This window comes from Anopheles darlingi, chromosome 2, assembly GCF_943734745.1.
Source record: "Anopheles darlingi chromosome 2, idAnoDarlMG_H_01, whole genome shotgun sequence".
NCBI lineage: Eukaryota > Metazoa > Arthropoda > Insecta > Diptera > Culicidae > Anopheles > Anopheles darlingi.
In genome coordinates, this window is record NC_064874.1 from 66,746,662 (window position 1) to 66,770,765 (window position 24,104).

At 53.5% G+C, this 24,104-nt stretch overlaps 1 protein-coding gene across 4 annotated transcripts; it reads left to right on the forward strand.

The window, feature by feature from the left end:
• Window positions 1–384: 384 nt before the first annotated feature.
• Window positions 385–22,855, forward strand: LOC125952641 (protein decapentaplegic). 4 transcript variants are annotated; one of them, XM_049682247.1, is made up of 4 exons: window positions 385–467; window positions 12,728–13,731; window positions 17,768–18,582; window positions 20,708–22,855. In XM_049682247.1, the coding sequence occupies exons 3-4, from the start codon at window positions 17,784–17,786 to the stop codon at window positions 21,667–21,669; spliced, it is 1,761 nt and encodes a 586-aa protein (XP_049538204.1). In that variant the 5' UTR covers window positions 385–467; window positions 12,728–13,731; window positions 17,768–17,783; the 3' UTR covers window positions 21,670–22,855. The 4 variants fall into 4 exon arrangements, with proteins under 4 accessions (XP_049538204.1, XP_049538202.1, XP_049538203.1 ...); XM_049682245.1 differs by lacking the exon at window positions 385–467 and adding an exon at window positions 11,968–12,521; XM_049682246.1 differs by lacking the exon at window positions 385–467 and adding an exon at window positions 11,968–12,511.
• Window positions 22,856–24,104: the final 1,249 nt, after the last annotated feature.

Here is a 24,104-nt window from a genome sequence, read left to right on the forward strand (position 1 = left end):
AGCCGGCAAGGCCGTTTGACCGAAAACCCCTCGTGCCTCGTTTCTGTTCCTCTCCAGTGTTGTGGTTCGTAATGTAGTGGTAGTGGTAGTAGTGGTACTGTAACTACTATCGTTGTTGCTGCTGCCGCTGCTGTTGCTGCTGCCGCTGCTGTTGCTGCTGCTACTAGAGATTGAGGTCACAAGAGATATTCGAGGCATAAATCAGACGGGACCTTAAAGTGTTGAAACGCACGGCCAGAGACACCGAGGCAGAGTGAGCGAGAGAGCAAGAGCAGGAGACTGAGAGCGAGTGGAAGAGATAGAGAGATAAAAAGAGAGAGAGGAGCAAGTATCGGAACAACAGGTTTGCTCGATCGTTCGGTTGCTGGTGGTGTTTGATGCGTACCAGCGATTGAACCTCGCATCTCGCAGCCCCTTGCGCCGCTGAACCGATCGGATGGAGGATCTAGAGGTGCCAGAAGCTGAAGGTCTCTCGCATCTCGTATCCCTCTAGAACCTCGAAGCAAGACGCAAGACGTGGCCCGTGCTACCGCAGTGCTACCTTGTGTCAAAGTCCCTTGGAGAACCTCCAACGGGGTACGATCGTGCCACTGCTCCAAAGCATCCCCAAAGGAAGGCAGCAGCAGCAGCTCACAAGCGCAAGTGCAGAATTGTATGTGTGTGTGTGTGTGCATGTATGTGTGAAAAAGAGTGAGAGAGAGGGGTAGAGAGAAAGGAAAATTGTTACCAATCCATTGGCCAGCAGCAGCAGCAGCATCGCGGTGCTGGGTCCGAAAGGTGCGCCGCCGCGTTGCGTAGCCACTGCTGGGGGCCCCCGGGGTGAAAGTACACGCGACGGTGAAGCGCGACAGGTGAAGAAGAAAGCAAAGTGACCACCACCGTGTGTCTGCCTCTGTATTGGTCTGTGTGTATGTGTGTGTGTCTCGTCCCGCGAGGCTCGCGGAATCGCGTGGCATTCGTTGCGATGATGGTATGCGCCCCTTCGATCATCGTCTCTCGGATCGGCTCCTCTCCGGTTTGTCGACGAAGAAAATCGTTATCTCGTAGCTGGTGGCTGCTGGTGGCAGTGTTTGGTCATGTCGTATCATATCTTCGTACGTATATGTGTGCGTGTTTGGCATTGTTAATGCGATTATAGCAGACCAGCGAAGAGTGCACAGTGTAGCAGAGCGGCTGGTCCGGTTCCTGTGAAGGAGTTAATGGTGCGGATGGTGGAAAGTGTGACGATTGCGGTAGCATCAGCAACAATCTAAATGTCGTTGACGAATCGATGCAGTCAAACTGATCGAAAACAATCGAATATACTAAATGAGACAAGAAGTGATCTGCAAGTTGCTTGTCTTGAATTCAACTTCTGAGAAGCGGAAGAGCCTCTCTAGGTCTAACAAGTGTACAGTAGGCCGCAAGACCGCAATCATCACATTGGACCGTTCACCAGCTCCAGTGGTGAAAGTATCGAAATATCTGACAAGGTCACACACAATCCAGCTCCCGGACCAGTGTCTCTATCGAGAATAGCAACCATACCCCTTTGGGGCACACGATTCCGGGAGCCCATTTTGCTAGTGAGTCTCGATCCTTCCGCCTGATATGCGGCAGCGATTGATTGATTGTTTGTTAATCGCATCGCATCGTTCCTTTGTCCCATTCGTGGTAACGACCAGATAGATGTGCCTGGTAGGCCTCTTCGGGAGGGGGAAATTTCACCTGCTCTCAATTGTCTGGCCTTCATCAAGGTAAGATTGATTGGATTTCGGCGACCTCGGCCACCACTGGAAGGCCATCGGCAGGGAGACGCGTGGATCGGAGCAAGTGGAATGCGTCTCCATATTTCTATTCGCCGCATCTGCCTGCAGGGCAAATGTCACACACAGACGCACACACACACACACACACACACACACACTCACACACACACACAGTCCCCTATATGCCAAACAACCAACCAGCCACGAGATCAAGCTACTTTCAATCCAGCAATAGCTTTTGTTGTGACTTGGTTTGCGGTTAAGCGGACCATCAATGAGGCACCGCAAGTGGCTGTATAATCGTAGTAAGCCACGGGTGTGCCACTAGTTGGCTGTCCATGACAACCAACTTGCTAGATCGACACGAATGACGAGAATGACAGCTTGGTAGTCAGAATTATGTCCGGCACTTTACGGATTTCTATCAAGGATTTCTTGTATTTGTATTTGTCCACATTCTTGTCACTTAACGGAACAGCTTGTAACACTAATCAACGACTAGAGGGTAGATGGTTATATAGACATTATATCCAAGAGTAGCGCCTACCAATGTCTGTTAGTATTTGATCAGTAAACTTGCCTCCCCAGGAGGTCCAGCAGTCCAAGAACTTCTCCAACTGAATCCCTTCAAGTGTCTGGCACTGACAAAGTAGTGCCACTCGAGAGCTACGGCTTCGTGCAAAGTACAGATGCACTTTGGTGATCAAGTGCCCGAGGGCCGGAAATGGATAGCGACATTGTTTGAATGAGCTACTGTAACCTGCGTCTAGGCGCTCAAGAGCTCTGCCAGAGAGTTGCGTTGCGGTCGGATTAAGTGGCGTAAGTCAATATCTGTTTGCGTTCTAGTCGTGCCAGCGTACCAATCAGTCAACCGTGGCCTTGCCATGAAGGGGTTGGTTGGCTGATTGGCTATCTGCCTGGCAAGTGCTAAATCTATTTACCGATCGATGTATCCGAACGATCAAAGTCTATTAACGTCACTGGACGGTACTCCTTGGAACTACGCACAGGGCACACACCTGACACGCCAGCCACATTATGGGCCACTCTCTGGGAGGGAGGGAGAGAATGTTGTGCGTCCGGTAAGCCGGAGACGGCGAAATGGCGTTCCGCAAAACCGGGCCGGCCAACAGCTTCGAACTGTCAGGTCCCAGACCGGTTCGCCGGTCTCGCTGGACGATCCCGGGCGTACGCACTAGAACGCGGGGCGTCGTTGTTGTTGGCCGGTTGGCCGGTTGGCCCGTGGCGATCCGGTTTTCTCCCGGCATGCATCAGCACGTACCACGGCACTTCGGTGCGGTTGCGGCGTGCCAGCATATTCGATCGAGTGCTCGTGCGCAGGATGCGCAGCATATCCGTGGCACGGACCGGAATCCCGCGCAAAACCTTGCACACAAGTGGCCCGGCCAGAAATCAATTAAAAACAAATTTTCCTATAAAAGGAGATAACTCCATTCCAATTAAGCGGAATGTTTTTGCTTACACAAAATAAATAAAACATAAACAGTGCTCAACGCTGAAGACCGTAGGACCTGTCCTCCGTCATCGCCGTCGTCGTCGTCGTCGAATGCCAGCGCCACTTTGTTCTTCAGACCAGATGGGCTCTGGCATCTCGATTGGCGCGCGCGATGCTGCCCCGGTCACTTGTGGAATCGTGGAATTGCGTTCTCGTCCTGGTCCAGCGGAATCGATGTGGCTGAAAGGAGCAAAAAAACATGTCAACGAACAGGCTCAGACGGGCAAACACGACGAAGACGAACACGACGACGACGACAATGAATCCACGGGCAACCGTACGATCGTGGATCGAAGATGAAATTAACATTGACAGACCCGTCACAGCAGACCCGTCAGTAACAGTGGCAGCGGTACTAGCCAATGGCGATGCTGTTTACCTTCCGCTGGACCATCCACTGGACCATCCACTGGGTCAGCAGCAGCAGCAGGGCTCTGTTCAGTGTGTCCCGTTGCTCCCCATTTTCTCACCCCGGGAACCCCGATCGGACACGGTATCTGCAATTCATTGAGGAACGCAATGCGTGTATCAATTAAAGGTACGTCCCGGGCTTCACCATGCCAGATGCCAACGACCATGGCACTGACGCTGAGGGAAATGATTGCTTCCCCCCCCCCCCCTCTTGTTCGTTGTTTTGGCGAAGCTTTCCGCTCCGAAAGCACTCCGGTTGCTTCGATCGGTATCAGGCTACCGGTGCTACCGGAAGCCGATGTCGATGGTACGATCGTGTGCGATCGGAGGGAACACACGGTGAGATGGAGGAGAAGCGATTGGTATCGCGACGACGTGACCCCACCTCGCTTTCCTCGCTTCTCGGATTCAGCAACATTCAGCTACTTGTCCTGCATGCACAATGAACGACTCATTTCATGAATGAAGTGTCCCGAAAAGGAAATGTCCTGTTGCCGGTCCACGGCCGCACGGACGGAGCCTGTCATGCGCGCTCTGCTGCTGCTGCTGGAGCGCTCTGGCTGTTGACTGGTTTGACAGATAGAACAGGGCATAGCTCGGGTGGGGAGAGGCAGTTCAACCGCAACCACTCGCCAGGTGAATGAAACAATACATTTGTGATGGAAAGGAATGTACGGCTTTGCCGGAAGGATCGTCGAAGTCGAAGATGTGCCGATTGCGATCGACTTTTGACGTCATTCACTTAATGGAAGTTGCGGTGCGCCACAGCGCAGTCGGGGATCGCCGTTCGCAGATCGATTGCTATCGACTAACTATAACTTGGAAAGAAGTTCATCTGAACTGAAGAAGCGTATTTGAGAAAGGTAGAAACTGAAGGTCTGCAGCAATTCCTTCATCCAGGAGGAACATACTTATTCAACTTCAGGAAGAGGATATGTAGTAGTGATACTTACTGCGAATCCAAGATCAAGACATAGATGTCCAAAGAATGTATGCTCAAGTTATATGGTCCAGGACAAGATATTACGGATACGAATAGAACTTCGTACGACGACGAAGAATGACTTTTTGAAGAATTGAAGTTCTTACATTGTCTGGCCTTAGGCGGCATTACATTCCCCAAACCCAGCCAATCTCCAAAAGCCTATAGGGTCTATAGCAGAGGAGCACACAATGTTACAGTTCACCTGTTCCCATCGGTTGAAGTACCTCTGTTTGTGTACTCGATGAAATGAAATCTGAGTCCGGCGATGAGACGAAACTCTCCAAGTTCCTGGGAAACTTGAGCTTACACACCGTTCGACCGTAGTACCCGTTTTCTCGATTCTCGAGCGTCCGCGTCCAACGACCAAGAGAGAGAGAAAGGGAGAGAATAGGAGTACCATGGAGCTGCCTCTGCTCTGCAAGTGCTCCCGAGCCCCGGACTGCCGACGAGACTGGTTACATATGGCATTCGAAACCGGCCAGTTGCCGATTCGTGGAAATCCTTCACTTTTAGTTGCCTCGAACGAACGTAACGCATTCCGAACGCTTGAAGAGCGCTTGAGGAGTGAGCTTGAGTGGCATGTGGCGGTCGGTGATCGGTATGCCGGACCGTACCGATCAGCCCCGGAGCAGTGAGGATCCGGATCTCGAATTACAGCAAATCCGTTTGCCGATCTCGCTCGACCGATCTCGTCTGTTGGTTATAGGCATCATTGGCTGGTCACTTTCGGTCTTCCAGCATATTTCAACCACATGGCACGGCTGTTCAGCCGGCAGCTAGAGTATGAGAAGGCGAAGAGAGAGAGAGAAAGAAAGAGATAGCAGAGGCACAGCTGATGTGGCCGCTTTTTTCGGGTTTTGCACCAGCCAGCCAGCCAGCCAGCGCTGGAGTCAAGCTGTCTGGCAGAATTGGTCTGGAACCAAGAGAAGGCATGTGGCACGAAGTGTTTGCAGCGGGGTTTGCGCAGACCAGAGCCAGACACAGCTAGGGCCTTAGCTTGGCCCCGGGGATTCCTCACTTCTCGGGAGTAACGGCATTGGAACAAAAGAACTGAAAAGGTTGCTGTCGGGAAGCAACAGGATCAGGACTACAACAAAAGAGCGGCCCTCTTCGCACGCATGCGGCATCTTATTAGGTCGACCTATTGTCTACGCCGGACCGGGCAGCTTGCAGCATCGGTGTGACGATGGTAGGCCGGCGGCAATCATCGTGTGGCAATCCGGAGGGCCTGGCACGGTCATCTATGGTTTTCTATGCTAGAGGCAGCAACACTTTCTGACTTTCTGGTCACCATTATCAGCATAAATCTTCCACCCAAAAAGGGGCATGAGAAAGAAAGAAGAGAGAGCGAGAGAGAAGCGAGAAAAGAGAGAAAAGAAAGAGATCGGCAGGAGAAGATGTTCGAAACCGTACGCGGCCACTTGAAGCGAGTGGCAGCTTTCCCACTAGAGAATGATGATGCTGCTGCTGCTGCTGATGATGTCGATGATGATGATGATGATGATGCCATTACCATGATGCTGCTCGCGCATACCGTAGCGCTCAGCTGCAGCCCGCATCGCAACATTAGCGCATAAGCCGCCGGACGATGGTTATATGGTCATTTGCTTACGAAAGCATACCCAATGCTCGCCTCGACTCGACCATCACTTCCACTGCCGTCACGTAAGCTATTTACATTCGCCCCGAATCATTGATGAACGGCGACGGCGACGGCAACGGCGGCGGCTGAGGGCGCCCTGCAATACCTTCCTACCGCTGCTACCGCTACCGTCACCGTTCGGATTTTCGTTTTGTTCCTTTTACGGGGTGGCCGACGTCGATCCCGTCGTCAAGGTTGTTTGGTGTTCGTGCGACAGCGCCACCGTCACCGCCAGCAAGCGTGGCGTCCGTCCGTTCGTCCGTCCCGGGGGCAGCGACGGCGACGGCGACGGCGACGGCACGCGGACAGACCATGCGGGACGGCGGACCGACCAATGGAATGACCGACCAGACTGCCTGTCGCTGATCGCTGTTATGTCGGTGTCGCGCGCAGGAGGCTACAACATGCTAGATGAGTGCCGGAGCGAGCGCGATCATCGAGCGCTATAGCTGCGTTGTGTAGCGAGATGACATGCATGTGTTTCTGTGCGTGTGTGTGTGTGTGTCTGTGTGTGCATCAGTGCGAGAGCGTGGGAAACGTTTGATTTTTCCTCATTTTCCGGGCACAGACTTGATCGATCGATCGATTCAACGTCGAGACACGCGCTGATCGCAGAAACAAGGTCAGCGCTACGCGGTTATGCTTAAAGACGCAATCCATCCAGGATCCAATCATCGATCGATCGATCGCGCGATCGCGTCTCGTCGTCGGTTCGGTTTTTCTCTAAACAAAGTTTTTCTTCTACTTTTCCGAGTGCCAGGAAAATAGCGCACAACCGGCGCTGTTTGATATGATCAATGTATTAAAGCACGGCGCTCGCGCGTGTACGGCACACGATCCGTTCCAAGATCTCGATCGATGCCCAGGGTCGAACCAGACGCTCCAGATTGATTCAGTTGATGAATCGTGCGGTATTTGCATACATCACACGCCGCTCGGCAGTCTCACGGGGGTGGGGGCGTTGGGTTTTGGTTAATTTTTGGCGAAACAAACCAAACGCTACGCACGATCGCCGATGAGCAGGGATCAGATCACCTGCACCTCACGCATCATCATCATCGCAGCGGTGGTAGTGGTGGCAAGTGGAAGGTGGGGCGATAATGATTGCCGACGCAGGCACCACCACATTTGGTAGACGGGCTGGCGACGGGCGCAGTGCCGCCGTCATCGGCGTGCCGTGCGAATTGATCGATCGATCGCGGCGTTTGTGGGGATCAATCGAGTGTCAAGTGATGCTGTCCAGCTGGAGCGTGCACACACACACACACACACGCACCACGACGTTCGCGATCTCGCAGGGGATGCAAAAGGTGAACGATTGTTTGCCCTTCTCGCTCGCTGGTTGGCTGGCTGGCTGGTGGTCCAAGTGCCAGTGTGTCTGGTGGTTGCGGCCTGTCCGGTCCCGGGTCGGGCAACGTTGTTATGCTTCGTGCGTCCTTCGAGCGACCGACCGACGCTCCGACGCCGTGATGGTGGCGAAGGTTATGTTGCTGCTGCTGCTGCTGCTGCTGCTTCTGTTCGGTCCGGACATTCACACAGTCGTCCGTCACCATCATCGTTGTGGTCGAGGGAAGCATAATAGGTAGGAGCCGCGAACGCACGCACACACACACGCACAACGCGCGAGCAAAGGTCTCGAGGTCCGTACCGTAGCGTAGCCGGGACGGGACGGGACGGACAGGAAAGGAGGCCGCCGGCCGTAATCAAGGCGTAATGTGTCCGAGCCATTAAAAGCCTGTCAGATAACCCGTTTCCCCCGGGGGTTGGAGGGGACTGCAATTACTTTTACACTCGGGTGCGAGACGGAGTGGAGTACAGACGATTGGAGTGGCGTGGCGTGGCGTTTGGGTCAGAAAACAGAAAATACTTTTTCTTATCATGAGCCAACCACCAACGACCACCAGTGCGCGCGCTCGAACGCGAGCTTGAATTTTGTGGCGTGCGCCGCGCGACGAAAGAGACACTTGCTGGCCGCTTGCTGGCTGGTTGCGTTCGCGTTCACCGAACCGAAAGCATAAGCTCACCGGATCCGGGTGGCCGGCGGCGGTTTAGTCAAGGTTCCGGCATACCGGGTGACATTGAAGGGTGTGCTTAACGGTGGCCCGGGGAAGTTTTTGCCAAAAGCCGGCCTCTAGTTGATTGACCCCTGGTGAACTCGGCAAAATAAACTCACTTCCTGGCTTCGCGCCTGGTGCGCTTCCTGTTGGCCCCGGGCAGTCTACGACGTCGTTTGAAACAGTGTCGTTTGGTTGCCTGGTTGGTTTCCCCGTTTTTTGGCCCGGCTAATCCGCATCCGTTTCGAGCTCACTCTCTCGCTCTGTAGTAGTTCACCGTGAAAGAAAAACATCGGGGGTTTTCCCCCGGCCGTTTGGAACTCTGTGAGCGCTGGTGGAAATACCGTTCGCCAGGCAATGGAATGGTTGCGTCGGTGGCACCCGGAAGAAGGTGCGAACCATCACAACAAAAGGGAACACATCCTTATTGGCGGTAGTTGTTTTGTTTTTTTACTTCGAATGACCCCCGCGGTAGACAAACATCCGTCAGCATCCGCGTTTTGCTTGAATGAAGCGAGTACCGGGGATTTCCAACCATTTTCCATTCTTATTTTCCTGGATGGATTAAAGCGAAAAGGCACCCGGACCCGGTGAAGGAAGAGAAGGCGTTGCCAGTGGACGTGCGACATCGAACTGTCAGTTGGCTGCGATTTAGAATGAAAAAAAAACAACATTCCAGCATCCCTAGTTGGCCGTGATTGACCAATGTACCTTCCTTCCGGAGAACTACTCCCAGAGAAACAGAGAGAAAGAGAGAAAAAGAGAGAGAGAGTTATAGGGTAGAGGTGTTCGTGGCCGCAAGACCGCTTATCATCCAGTCGTCGAGAGTGCACTGGTGGGTGCGATAGTAAACATCCCAACCAGGCAGGCGTGTAACAACCCCGAGGACCAGACCTCCGAGCTCCGGCTGATGGATGCTCGGGGCGGCGAGGGCGAGTAGAGAGGGGTGATAATTTATTAATTGTTTGATCAAGCATAATTCATTCAATCCAAATAACAGCTAAACGTCACTTCACAGAGCATCAATCGCGTGCGGTACGCAGTCCTGCGTGCGTGTGTCTGTGCATCGTGATCGCGGCCGTGATCGTGAAGCTCCTCCGAACACTCCGAATTCGATATTTGAAATCCGCTTCCCCGCTGCGATCGTTTATTCGTCATAAATAAGGTCGGAAGTGAAAATGACATGTGGTATTGCCGACCGGCCGGCCGGCCTGCCGGTCGATCCGACGCCATAGTGCCGCTTTTCACGGACGTGCGGAATCGTGCCGTAAGCCACCCAAAACAAGCGGCAAGTCGATTGTGCGAGCGTTTTGCGCCCTGTCTGTGCGGTGAGGAGTAGTAGCAGCGGTTGGGAGGAAAAGTTGGGAAAATCAAAAATCAAATTTCATCGTCGGTTTGGAGCGGGGGGAAATTAGGGAGGAAATTAAAGGGAAAAAGGTCATCCCAGGCGCAGTGCGTCAAGTGCGCACAATCCCAATTACACAAACACACAGCCCAAACACGCAGTTCTAGTGGAACTGCGAAAGGGCCACGTCAGAAGCGCACTGCTACTGCCGCTGCTGCTACTGCTGCTTCTGGTGTTTACAAATCCGTTCTCATAAATATTCTCGCACTCCTCGCGGCTTATGGCACGGCCGCCGATGGCGGTGGCGGCCTCCACTGGCTTGCACCGTCCTGCACCGTGATCACTCAATCGCAATGGCGGTGAAAGAAGGGCCGCGGCGTTGGCGCGCACGCTTTCTACGAGATCATGCCGATCGTACCCGAGATGATCCGCAGAGGATGTGATAACAAGAGAGAGATAGAGAGAGAAAGAGAGAGAGAGAGAGAGAGAGAGAGAGCAGGAGAGACAGGGACATACACACGCAAGCAGCGTTTACATAAATCTTCACGATTTGTTGGAGTGTAAATAACTGTTAATGAAAATATGATTTCCTCAATATTTCTTTCTGTTTGAAGGGTGTATATCCTCGGTCGGCCTTCTATGCGCGGTTAATGTTGTTGTTGGTGCTGCTGCTACTGTTGCTACCAGAGATGGCACGCGTGCTGGTGTTACTGGTGTTGCTGGTGGTTTGTGGTGCGCAACGCGTCGTCCCATCACGGAAAGTGACACGAGCGCCCGGTGCGTGACTTGATCGCGAAGCTAGAAAGAGCGAGATAGCTAGCTAGCAAAGCTCGGTTCGGCTCCACTCAACTCAGCGATCAGCCGCCCCGTGAGTCCGTACACGCGAACGCCGCCACTGCTGCTGCTGCTGCTGGTGCTGCTGCTGCCCGTATGTCTGCCAGCGATCCGAGCAAGTAAGGGCTCTGGGACAAGCGGGTGGCATGGGATTGACCGGTAGTAGTAGTCGCTGCGGTGCGGCGACGAGATAGTGTCTCATAAACAAGCGCGCGCGCGCGAATTAAAACCATGCATGCAGGATCGTAAAACCCACACACACGCACACAGAAACGTAGACACGCGCACACGAGCACGAGCGCACTACTCAGTACAGCAGCAACCAGACGCAATGGGCGAGCGATCCACTGAACCGCTTCGGTTCGGTGTGCTGCGGTTTTGAAATCCTCAAGGAAAACCACAATTCCGGCCGGATTCCGCTGCTTTGCATCAAGCCTCCGAGCGCCATTTGCGCGCGCACGCGTTGTGACCGCACCAACGGCAGCAACAGCAGGCTTTGGCAGGCGCACCCCTCTAGTACCTCGTAGTGTGCGTTGCTTACTGAGTTGTTTACTACTCGATGGCATAATGGAAGGAAGCGACTCGAATAACGTTTTGCAGAGCGTGTTCCTAGGTCGAATAGACTCCATCGCAGCAAGCTTGCGTCGAGTTTCGAACACATAACCTCACAAACTGCACTTAGTGCATTGGTCTACGTTCATTTGGCCATTTTATTTCTTCGACTGATTGTTTTAGGATCGAAAATGGATCTCTTCTTCCTTTCTTATTGATAAAACCTTAATTTTTCGGTTAAAGTGCATCTAACATCCCGTAAATGCACTCCTCAAGTCGTTCAACAAGATGTCTTCCTTGACAGTCCACCGAATGCTCCTTCGCTTCGCCAGTACAAACAAATAATTTCAAGCGCATAATTTATGGGAAGCCTCAATAGCCGCAACCAGGAAGGCACTCATCGGTTAATGCGTCTTACATTCTTCGATCACGCGCCCCCCCCCATTCACCCCCCGTTCTCGGTCTCCCCCAAACCAAAAAGGCCAACCGGCAGCAGACCGTGCAGGAGAAGAAAATCATTTCCCAACCCCGGCGAGTGATTGGCGTGTTCTGATTGGCTCCGGCGGGGCTATCGCGGTCCGACGATCAACACACACAACAGCTCGGGATTCCTTCTTATTCTTGGGCGTTCTACGGGCGACTCCCCAGCACCGTTCGCCGCCGCCACCGCTGTTCAAGCGCATCATATAGGAGGGGTTTAGGATCCTTCGGGGTGCTCGTTTGTATGGATCGTTGCAGCGCAAAGCGTGCTCTGCCGCAGCATCACGATGCGTTACCCACCAGCAGGGGGGGTGCTGCTGCTGTTTGTTCTTGTTCTTTCGACGGGTGGTGGGGGGGAGATGATCTCCGGAACAAGGCGGCATGCCGAATGCGGTGCTGCAGCGTGAACGAGAGCGGGGTGGCTTTTGGTGGTTGGATATCGTTGTGTCCGGCCGCCAGACAAAGACCACTCGAGATCGACTCGGCGCCTACGAAAGAGATAGAGGAAGAGCGAGAGATAGAGAGAGAAAGAGAAAGGTAGAGCGAAAGAGAGAGAGGGCTGGGGCAATCGTCGACGATGATCATCGAGGTGGAACTCACGAGATCGTTGGTAGAAATGAAAGCTCACCGCCAGAGCACGGCAGCAGCGAGATCGAGACAAGATCGAGGCGACGACGAGCAGAGCACTCATCCTTGCGATCGGGCGCACGCGATCACGATCCGGGCACTCAGCAGCAGCATCCCGAACAGGCAGCACGCGCTGCGCAGCCAGCAGCTAGCTCAGTGCGCTCCGAGTCGCTCATTCTGCAAGCAAAGGCGGGCAGCCGAGGAGCATCCAGGCAGTGATAGAAGAGGACTCGTCGATTCCAATAGTAGTAGCAGCAGCAGCAGTAGCACCATCACCAGAACCAATAGAACGATCTTGCTCGCTTATCGTGCGCAGTGTACGTTTGTGTATGTGTGTCTCGCTGTGTCTGTGCGTGTGTTTTGCATGGTTACGCTCGATCGCACGGCCGGAGAGAAGTGCGAGAAGATGATAGAAGTGATCAACTGGTGCAATCGAACGGTTCGCTGATCGAGATTCGGATTCGCACTAGAAAGGGGCAACCCCGTTCATTGGTTTGTTTTGTTTGTTTGTTTTTCTGTCTGTGGCTTCTCAGGTTGGTGCCGCTCGTGTCTCTCGTGTGTCCGTTTGTGTGTGTGTCCGTGTGTGACAAGACAAGTGCTGAAAGCCTTCAGAGCAGAGCCGCGACCGAAAAGTGCATGATATAAGCCCGAAACCGAATGCTAAAAACCTGATCCCCAACTGAGACAGAGTGAGTGAGCAGCAAGCAGCAGCAGTAGCAACGAGGAGGGGAAGGAGGAACCACCTCAAGACCTCCTCGAAGGAATGCGTTTCGCGATCGCGAACACAGTTGAAAGTCCAGTGTTTGTGTGTGCCCGTGTGTGTGTGTGTGAGTTGTGTGAATTTCTGAGTGTGCGCCCCGGGAGTGCAGCAACAGCAGCGACGACGACGACGACGACGACGACGGAGGACACGCTCCTTCCGTGCGTAGGCGTATAGATCATAAAGTGAACCAGCAACTTTCGTGCACATTTCTGTTCGGTGGTGATCGGTCTCCGGAGCAACGGAGGGCGGATTCGTGATCGTGGCCACAAACACCCCGATCGACACCCCCCCAAACCCACCCCCTTCCCAGTCGGTATCCGGCTCTGCCTTGAACACACGATCGTTTACATACGATTTGCTGTGGCGTGGTGTGGTGTGAGGAGGTTATGAGTAGAGCGAAAGGCCAGCCTTTAGCGAACGACGAAGTCGACGACGACGACGATCAGGGTGCAAGCCGACAGACAACGGCAGACAGTGCTTTTGTGTGTGTGTGTGTGGTGGTGGTAGTGTTAGTGTGCGTGTGTGTGTGCAAGGGGCGGTGCGACATCCAGGTAGGAAGGATGTGCACTGAGCACGACTCCTTCTGATCACAGGCGACGGATTCTCGAGAAGCTAGAGCAATCACCAAGCAGTCAACAAGCAGCAACAGCAGCAGCAGCAGCAGCAGCAGCAGCACCAGCAGTAGGTCCCAGAGGTGGGACGAGGGCGAGGAACCCAAATCAAGCTGGGGAACGAAGCGTCCATTCGACCATCTGCCAAGTCAAACCGGCCAAGGTGAGATATCCCAATGCTATATACTTCGTTCGTACGTCTCAAAGAGTCTCAAGAGCTCCGCTTCCATGGCTACAACAGTGACTGATCAGTGCACCTGCACCCAAGTTTTTTTTGGCAAACCCTTACCTGCCTACAGAGAGGAGAGAGAGAGAGAGCAGAGAGAGGCGATGACAACAGTAAACTGTCACGAGACGGGACCAAGCGACCATGCACCTCGTACCTTAACTGACTTTACGGAGAAACTCGATCATATCTCGATCCAGGATCACAGGCCGACTGACCCCAACTGATGGTTTCGCGGATAAGTCCACGAGAGAGCACAAGCGCAACAACTACTCTACATTTCCCTCTCGGGGTCCTCGTAATTGCTTAATGTCCTCATAACTCATCAACACTTGGCCGCTTACGGCCAGAGAGCTTATAACCACAAGCTACAACCCAAATTGGCACCCCAAAGGAAGGCTCTCACCGATCTCTGCTGTCTCGTCCGATGTCTCGCGTTGATATGATCGTGAGAATGGTGCCAGACTAAACCGTAAATCAGTTTCCTAACTGACCGGGACGAGCAGTTTGCAGAAGTTGTGCAGTTTTAAGGATCAGAACTATCCTTGATCTCGGATGCTGATACACGTCCATACGTCATAAGATGGCGATCCTCACTCTAAGTGTTGTGTGAGTGAGTTGCTGCTACCATGACTCATCCCTGCAAACCAGCAGCAGTCGTAGTACTAGTAGCAGCAGGTTCCGCAAAAAGATTCCACAATGGGTGCGAGAATGTGGTCCATTTCCATACCAGTCGGTACTGGGTCCAGGGTACTACCGGGGACTACATCCCCCCCCCCCCCCTAGTGGTGGGGGGATCAGTAAATCAATCAAGCAAACACCATTCCAGCTCCAGGGCGTAGAGGCGGCATACGCGGACCGACGGTGGTGTGATGGATGGACGTCCACACAGTACAGCCACAGACCACAGACACCACACTGATCGCTGATCTGGCGCCACGGGGTTCAGGTGTCGCCTTCTTTACAGGACCGGCGGACCAAACCTTCGATTGCTTAGCCCGCTACTCCAGTGGCCGCCTTTTGCGCCCTGCCTTGGGTGTTAGATGATAAAAACATAAAACCTACAACACCCACCCATCCGCCTCCTTCTCTCGATTCCCTATTCCCTGTCGTCATCGTCGTCGTCACTCCCGGGTACAGCCCGGCCGTAGTCTGGAGGCCATGGTCTGGACGTGGTCTGGTGTGGCAGGTTTTGAGGTGCCTAAAAAGGGATCTCCCAGACCAGATTCCCGTTTCGGCTGGCGACAAATCCTGGCACCGGATTTCAAAGGGCTCTCGGTCTGGTTCTGACTCTGGTCTCCAGCTCGATCAACGGCGAGTGCGAGTTCGAACTCGACAATCGACGTTATTCAAATGCGAACTACTGCGATTAACGATTCTGCGTGTTACGTGCACACGCAAGGAGAAGGAAGCAGCGATCGCTGGGTGGTGATAATCGAGGCTAAAAATATAAAACCTGTCCCCAGAAGTACCTCCCCACCCACCCCTGTTGAACCAGGGGGGGTAGGGGTTCGATTGACGCGAGGCGCACATTAGCCGTCGGCGCTGTCACCGTCGTCGTCGTCGTCGACGCCGCAGCGGCATTTGCGGCACTTTTGTGCGATAGCAATTGTTTGTTTATTGATCTTTTTTGCATCATTTTGTACCGACTTGTTCCATCCTATATTGACTCCAGTTGACTCTTGAAGCGTTGACACACACACACACACACACACACACACACACACACACACACACACGCCAGCGGTAGGCCAGCGTTGCGGGATGCGTTAACCACAAGCCGCGGCTGGCGGTGTGCTGTCGATCGATCGATCGATTGATCCGCGATTGCGTTTCCAATTCGCGATCAAAGTTTGTCCACGTTCCAGGGGGAAGGTGGGCAAAGGGAAAGGGGTGGGGATTTTTAGCGAAACATCTGTTGACGCACTTGACGGTGCGCTAGAACAACACACTCGATCGATCGATCGATCGGTCGGTTGATCGGTCGTGGTGGTCCGGGCCGGGATCGCACGAGATTAGCAACAACACCCCCAGCTGCGTTCAGATCCCCTTCCGCACGTCGTCAGTGGGCTCATGAGGCTCCTCTCCCCGCGCGCGCTCTCACTCTCTGGCTTTGGTGTCTGCCGTAATCGCTGCGCACCGCATCATGACCTACATCGTCATCGGCACCCGGCACCGAGCCTGGCTGCTCACTCGCTCGACGCATGATGCTAAGGGGGCTTGAAGGCGACGTCCAGAGTGATGGGACGCAGGACACGGGGAGGAGTGCCGGTGATAGAGCTGCGTTCGAAGAAACTGTGTGTGTGTGTATAGTGCATTGTTTACTCGCACATTTACTGTGGCCAACAAAATCCGCGGACACACGCACTCGGATTGAGAGCTACTAGAATGCAACCGTCCGTGCGTCCTATTATACCTGGCCAGCGGTGTGCTGCAGGTGCTCCCCCATTGATAAAGGGTATGGAAATTACGTGCAGCATCATATGATGGTGACGGTGGCCAACCATGCAGACGGGAATAAATGAAACCGGGCACGGGAAAACCCCAAACTGCTAACTGAACGAGAGCTGCCGCGGCTGAGCCGTGTACCTCGTGTTGTGAAGGTGTGGTAGTTTCAAGTGAGACTTGGGGAGAGAGAGAAAGAGAGACAGAGAAACAGAGAGAGAGAGGGCTGAGAAAGTGGGTTGTGGTTGGTGAGGGAGTGAGAACGAAAGGACGGACTTCGTGGCGATATAGATTCTCCAGTTCTCCGCCCTTTATTATGAGAAACAATCGAGTTGTTAGCCTAGGCGCTGCCCTGGGCCCGATCCTCCCGGACTGCCTGCTCCGACTGTCTGCCTGCCTTTCCTACCTTTGGCTCCTTTGGCTGCCTGCCTGCTTGTGACTGCCTGCCAGTTTCTGCCCACAGGATCTATAGGCTCCTGTGTTAAGGACCTAGTTAAGAGCGTCGTCTTGGGCTAGGGTGTGTGTGTGTGGTGGAGGGATTGGTTGCCAGCAGGACGGATGGACGGCCGGACGGCCTCGCACTCTGCACCGTAGAAGGTAGTAAAATTAGGATCTTCCTGTGTCTCGGAAGGTGTGCGCGGACCTTTTCAAGCCCAAGGAGTGCTGTAGCAGCAGCAGAAGGAAGGGGAAAGGTGGTGCTGCGTTCCTGTTGCCTTCGTATCGTTTCTCTCTCTCTCTCTCTCGCCGAAGCGCCGAAAGAGGCCTCCTGCACAACAACAAGCGATTAAAGGGAAAAGGGGGCGAAAAGGACGCATGGGATGGGATGGAAGCCAAGAGTGTAGAATAGAAACATGATTGCCCAAGCACATCAACCGACCATAAAACGGGAGGCACTTGAGATTCACAGCTTGTGTCCTTTGTTTCGCACTCGAGGCACTCCAGTGGCAACACCCGGAGAAGGAGGAGGAGGAGAAGGTATCGGAGGCACCTGATGATCGAAGGAAGCGAGAATCTGAAGTGCCTGCCCGCCGTAGCTTACCGGTATCCTGGTGCATTCTCGCTCTTGCTCTCTTTCTCTCTTTTGCTCTCTCTCTCTCTCTCTCTCTCTCTCTCTCTCCTTTCTGTGGCTGTGTCCTTGTTGTCTTGTTGTTTTCGCTGAACTCTTGCGCGCATCCTGCACAGGACATGGCAGAACTGACAGCACTGACAGCATTTGGTATCAAGAAAATGTCACTCGAAGCGTCTAAACAAGGGAAAGGGCCTCAAATCACTCCGTATTACTAACGCTAGTTTCCTTACGAACTGGGGGACTGTGACAATTGCAATGGCCGCCGCTAGGTCTCGCTTCGGTCCGGCGACCATTTCATTCCCGCTTAATTGTCAGCTTCCTTCCACTTGGCGGTGGCGGTGGTGATGATGATGATGATGATGATTTCGGCTAGCTGCTGATCGTATCGCGTAATCGCTCTCCATTGTACTAATGAGTCATTTCGTCTTTTGTCTCTGCTTTCGCTTTCTTCCCCTCCAGATTCCCAACAACGAACATGCACGCGTGGCTCTATGTCCTCGCGGTGCTGGCGATCTCACAGGGTGTAACGCGAGTCGCTGGCACCAACGAGGAGGACGACGTGCTACGACGCTCACCGGCGATCGCTACCGTGTTCGGTAGCGGGCCACGAAGCGTCGGCAGCAGTAGCAGTAGCAGTAGTAGCGCCATCAGCAATCAGCAGCCAGAGCGGCGAACCGACAACGATGATACGGGCCAGCGTGAGTCAACGGCTGTACCGGCGGCGGCGGCTGCGGCTGCGGCTGCGGTTGAGGTTGCGGCCAGCGCTGATAGTGGCAGCCGTAGCGAGACGAGCGCCGATGGCCAAAGTGCGACGCGACAAACACCAACAACGAGCAATGCGGACGAGAGTGATGTGCGCGAGTACGAGGAGTTTATGGCCGTCCACAAGAAGGAGAAGCAGCAGGATGAGGAGCAGGAGCAGGAGGAGGAAGTGCATGTAGTGGAGGAGCTAGACACTAACGACATCGCGGACGCGGACAGTGCGGACGAGCTCGATGAGAGCGCGCGCAGTGATAGTGCCAGCAAAGGCGACAGCAGCAGCAGCAGTAGCAAGCCAGATCCTAAAACACTAGTCGAAATAGAGAAGAGTCTCTTGAGCCTGTTTGGCTTTCCTAATCGACCAAAAATCGATAGATCTAAGGTGGTGATACCGGAGGCGATGAAGCAGCTGTACGCTCAGATCATGGGCCATGATCTGGTCGACTCTGTCAGTGTACCAAAGGAGGGACTGAACACGCGCAACGCAAACACGGTGCGCAGTTTCACGCACGAAGGTACGTATCCCCTTTTACGAGGTTATCTTTACCAGCTCTACTAGCTGTATACTACTGTAATTTAACTGAGGAAGTTACGTGTTGTTTCGATTGGAAAGGACGAAACAGGTCAGGTCCTGTGTCTCTGCGTTGACAGCTGCAAAGTGTCAAAAGCTGTATAACAGTTTTGCGCTGTCCGGATGAATGTGGCCGATTAAATATGGCCGATCAGCTAGGGTTTTACTTTGTATCCTGCTGCTTTGCAAAAGGACTACTTTGTGTGTTGCGCACCTTTCGTGGTGGCAGACATTTGGAGCCGCATGTGCATGATGTTTAGACTTAATCTTCGAATTAATTCGTTTCGCTTCTCCGAAACCGTCTGCCATTAATTAGCGCACCTCGCGTACCGCCCCCGTGTGGCGCATCATGGCCCTCTGCCCCACCATCGCATTCCTCGACAAGAAACACACTTACAATAGGCACACACACACGCGCGCACCCGCGCACGATATAGCCGCAATGCATAGAATGCAGTTTGGTTCTTGCGAACGCGCGCGCCATTTTTGTTTATTTTCTCTAAAGTGCCGGGTGTTTACAGAATTCAGAGACGATTAACGGTACGCTGGTACGCTGGTACGCTGGTACGCGCTACTAGACTAGTACGGTTGGAGGCTGACCTCCGTGTTCCGTTTGCTGGTGCTGCTACTGCAACACACCTGCCGCTGCCACCACGGGAGTTGGCTGGACACGTAACCAACCAACTGCGCATGTCCACTACGCACTTACGCTCCACGGTAGTGCGTAAAATTCTCGATAAATTTTGCACAAGGTCTTATCATCAGGTCACTGTAGACGGATCATTTGATCCTTCCCCGGGGGTTCAAGGCGAACGATGGGGATGTCCATCGACACTCTCGCGGTCGGCCAGTGTGTGTGTGTGTGTGTGTGTGTGTGTGTGTGAAGAGCGTGCCGCCGTGGGTGCGCACTGTTTATCCGTAAAGAGCCGCCGAGGCCAAACTGCGTCTCAGTTGTGCTGCTCTCGGTGGTTCTTGGAGGTGTTACGCAAAAAAAACGAAAACCAATCCAACAAGACACCATACGGGAGTTCCATGCGGCGCCGATTCGGGATCGAAAGCCGGCCTCAACCGGCAGGGGCGCGGTAAACAAATGCTGGACAGCCGGCCCACTATCTAGCACCTCATTTAGGGAGCCGCCAATGGTCGCTATTAAATCTCTTAAACGCCGCTCCATGAGGACCGGGAGACACCGGGACGTGGGGAGAGAAGACCGCGCGGTGTTTTCCGACGAAATCAATCCACTTCATCCGACGGCCATTGCGTCGTTGTCGGCTTTCCTCGTACACTAGATTATTAGTCGACGCGGAGCTATGGATGCACAGGAGTTGGTGTTTAGGAAGAGGAGAAGAAGTAGGAGGAGGAGGTGTTGCAGAAAGTTCGCGAACGCATTCGGTTGGACCTTGGCGTAAACAACCGGCGGCCAGATCCCGGATCCCGCCATGCCCGGATGCTGTTGTCGTGGAGTGGTTGCGTTCCGGGTTGTGTTCCGGGTGAGCACCGAATGCATTCGACCGGGATTGTTATTTGTCTGGCCAACCAATTTCTGGTTTCGCGTGAATCGATCGATTAAACCGTGGTGGCATGTTGCAGCCGGTGCTGCTGCACACCCAGATCCGCCAGGTGGCCGATGATGATCACGATGATGATGGTGGTGATGTTTGTTTACTCTTTTGGGCCATGGTTTTGCAAACTATCCGGTTCGAGAATGCGGCTTTCTCGGAAATGCAATCACTACGAAGAACGAGGACACACACAAACACACACACACACAGACTTGATCGATAGAAAAATTTGAATCCAACGAACTAAAGAGGTCTGGATATAATAACAACTTTACGTTAAGAACTGTCAACATTCAGTTGAAATGAAATTGTTATCGTGACCCGATGAAAGATAATTTCTTTATGATCGATTTCCAGTCTAGTTGGAAATACTTTTTACTTATATGTAGATTATAGATTCTTTACTGTAAAAGTCGCTATCATGCACCTCAACACAATCGCAACGACAACGTTTTCTAATCACAATTTCCCCTTTTTCCATTTTTTTTCTCTCCTTTCTCCCCACAGAGAGTCACATAGACGCACGGTTCAAGCATCACCATCGCTTCCGGTTACTGTTTAACGTGTCGAGTATACCGCGCGGTGAGAAGCTACGCGGTGCCGAGATCACGCTAACGCGGGAAGCGATCACCGTCGGTAGCCGGAACGGGCGACCGCGACCACCGGCCCAGTACCAGGTGCTGGTGTACGACATCCTGCGGCCAGGGCGGAAGGGTCACCGGGCGCCCACCTTCCTGCTGGTCGACTCGAAGTCACTCAAGATCAACGAAACCGGCACGGTCAGCTTCGACGTGATGCCGGCGGTCGACCGGTGGCTTCGTCAACCCACCAAGAACCACGGTCTGTTCGTGCAGGTCCAGCGACGGTTCGGTGGAGCGGGAGTACCACCACCACCACCACCAAAAACACCACCAGCCACCACTACAGCGGCCAGTCATAGCCGGCAGCGGCGCAGTCTGCAGGTGCCCGTTCACGAGCACGTCCGGTTACGGCGGTCGATCGACGAACCGCACGAATCCTGGTCCCAGAAGCAGCCGCTGCTCTTCACCTACACCGACGATGGTCGGCATAAGCAGCGGCCGATCCGGGATGCGATCAGCAGTGCGAACCGGGCACGGCGTGCCTCGGCCAAGCGCAGCAATCGCCGGAAAAACGAGCTCTGCCAGCGGAAACCACTGTACGTCGATTTTAGTGATGTCGGTTGGAACGATTGGATCGTGGCACCGCCCGGGTACGAGGCGTACTTCTGCCAGGGCGATTGCCGGTTCCCGATCGCGGATCATCTCAACACGACGAACCACGCGATCGTGCAGACGCTGGTCAACTCGTACAACGTCGAGCTGGCACCGAAGGCGTGCTGCGTACCGACGCAGCTCTCCTCCATCTCGATGCTGTATCTGAACGAGCAGAACAAGGTGGTGCTGAAGAACTACCAGGACATGACGGTCGTTGGCTGTGGGTGCCGATGAATGCAGCAGCAGCAGGTCCGTTGACGCCGCCAGCAAACCTTACCGTTCCAGTCGCTCCGGCTTTTTTCTGTGAGAAAACCGCCGACGAGTGCGTTGGAACGCCGGGAACAGCAACAACAACGACGACGAGGACGACGAGGACGACAATTAGGACAACCGTGAGAGGAATCGGCAGGGCCGCTACTGTTTGTTGTATTATTACATTATTATTTTTATTATCTTGTGGATAGTGATCGAACGTACTAGAACGAGTAAAGGCGATAGAGAGAGCAGAGCAGAGTAGATCAGGAAAGAGATCAACAGATCAAAAGAAGTAGTGTATGTGTGCGTGTGTGTGAGAGAGAGAAGGTTTTAGCTTCTAGATGCATAAGTAGTAGGCAGCAGCTACTGTACCATATACTAGGGGAACGCTATCGCTAGGGACAACAATCGCTGCGATTGCGCAGGAGGGCCGGCCGAAGATAGTGCGCCGGAGATAGTGCCAGGGATACCAGGGACGCCAGGTTGTTGTACAGACAGGCAGACAGGCAGACTAGGCTACTCGGTACGGGTGTGTTTCCGTTGCTTCATTGAATACGTCACGAGGGAAGCACCTCGACTCTGTACATATCCGCTTAGAAGATCGATATTAGTGATCGAGAGGCAATTGTGTGTGGGTGTGTGTGTTTGTTGTATGTGTGAGCATGCAAGAGCGACAGCTAGAGAGCGCGACGAATGTAGAAAAGGGACAGTAAATAAGCTCAGCTCAGGATACGGACGAGCACTCGGGGTGCACCAAGCGCGTGGACAATCTACTCCCGGCATGGGGAGCCACATCACGGTTCCGCAAGTTGCTGCTTCTGCTGCTGTTACTGCACCGGAGTGCACCGAAAGTGATGGAGCTATTTATTGACAATCTTTCAGGATCCGAGATTAGAAGCTTAGCGGAAAGAGTTGAGCTTAAGCTCCAGTAGCCATCAGTCTCGCTATAGTGAGCATCGTGTGTATGTGTGTGTTTGTATGTATGCATGTGCATGTATGTGTGTGTTTGTATGTTTTTTGTCTGTGTAAATTTTGTATATTATTACCGTACCTGTAGCGCAAAGGAAACGTATTTATTTTACGAAAACAAACGGCAGAGTGTCAATTGCGGAATAAAAATTTTGTAAGAAATCCCAGACAAAGAGAGAGATAGAGAGAGAGAGAGAACCAGAAAGACCAGTTCCCGTCTGCTTTCGGTCTTTTCATTTCCATAGCTTTAAGTGCCTTCAAGGGCGCTTGGCCCCCTCTGAAAGAACTCTCGAGATTTTAGCAGTAAAGGTAAGGATCTAGTATTCGATTTGCAGCTTTCTACAACAGGAATCGTTCCACTGGCCGTGGTTTTGTTGGATTGTGGTGCCTCCAGAGAGTCTGTTCTGATACTTCCGTTCCGTACCAGAATGAAGAGCGAAAGATATCTTTGCCACGAACGTCGAAGGAACGCGCGCGCGAAGCCGAAGCAGAAAAGCCAACGCAAAACACCAAAAACCAAATACCCCGCCAAAAAACAAAAAACAATTTAGCGAACCAACCGCCTTGCCGCGAGACCACCCAATCGGGCTACCAGATTTCATAAGCGGTGCCGAGCGAGCGAGCGAGCGAGCGACCGAAACGATCTGTCAGGACGGAGCAAAAACTCCGGTGCGGTCCACGAACATGCGAACGAAGGGAACGGGGATGGAAACGGTACGAGCAAAAACACACCATTCAGACATATTTTGTGAAAAATGTTCCCTTTGTGTTCCGTCGGGCGGACGGGTGGTCGATTCCGCTGAAATCGCTGGCCGGTCGGGCCGGCCGGCCGGCGGTCTGTCCGCCCCAAAACGCAAAACCGAGCCCGCGCTTCTCCGGAGGCTTCTCAAACGTCCGAGGCCACCTGTGAGCCAGCATTCAGAGGGTGGCCAGACCAGCATCAGGGAGCATCATTACGGTGTGGTTGGTGGCGATGCTGCCTCTGCTGCTGCTGCGAACAGACAACCGGGCGCAGGCTCACGACATCCGCAGCCTCTCTGTAACCGCCACCATCATCATCATCATCATCATCCACGATGGAGCGATCCTCCCTAAGTCGAAACAATGGATGGAATGGCTGCACACACGCGCGCGTGTGTGTGTGTGTGGTGGTGGTCGACGAACGGACCGCCCGGTTGCCAGTTTATCCACTAATTTATGCACTCCCGGGTCCGGTGGAGCATGCTTTGCGCTTTGAGCTTAATCCGGTTTAATCCGGTGGCTTCCCGTTTAATCTAGGGTTAAGTTTACCCCCTTCCTGGTTTTTCTCCTCCTCCTCCTCCTCCTCCACGACCCTCTGCTCCGTAACGGTGTGTCAAAATGGGTGCCCCGCAGTGGTGCCAATAAGAGTGGTGCCTTCTGCACCCTTCTCGATCACGTAATTATCCCGATCCCGAGATCGTTCC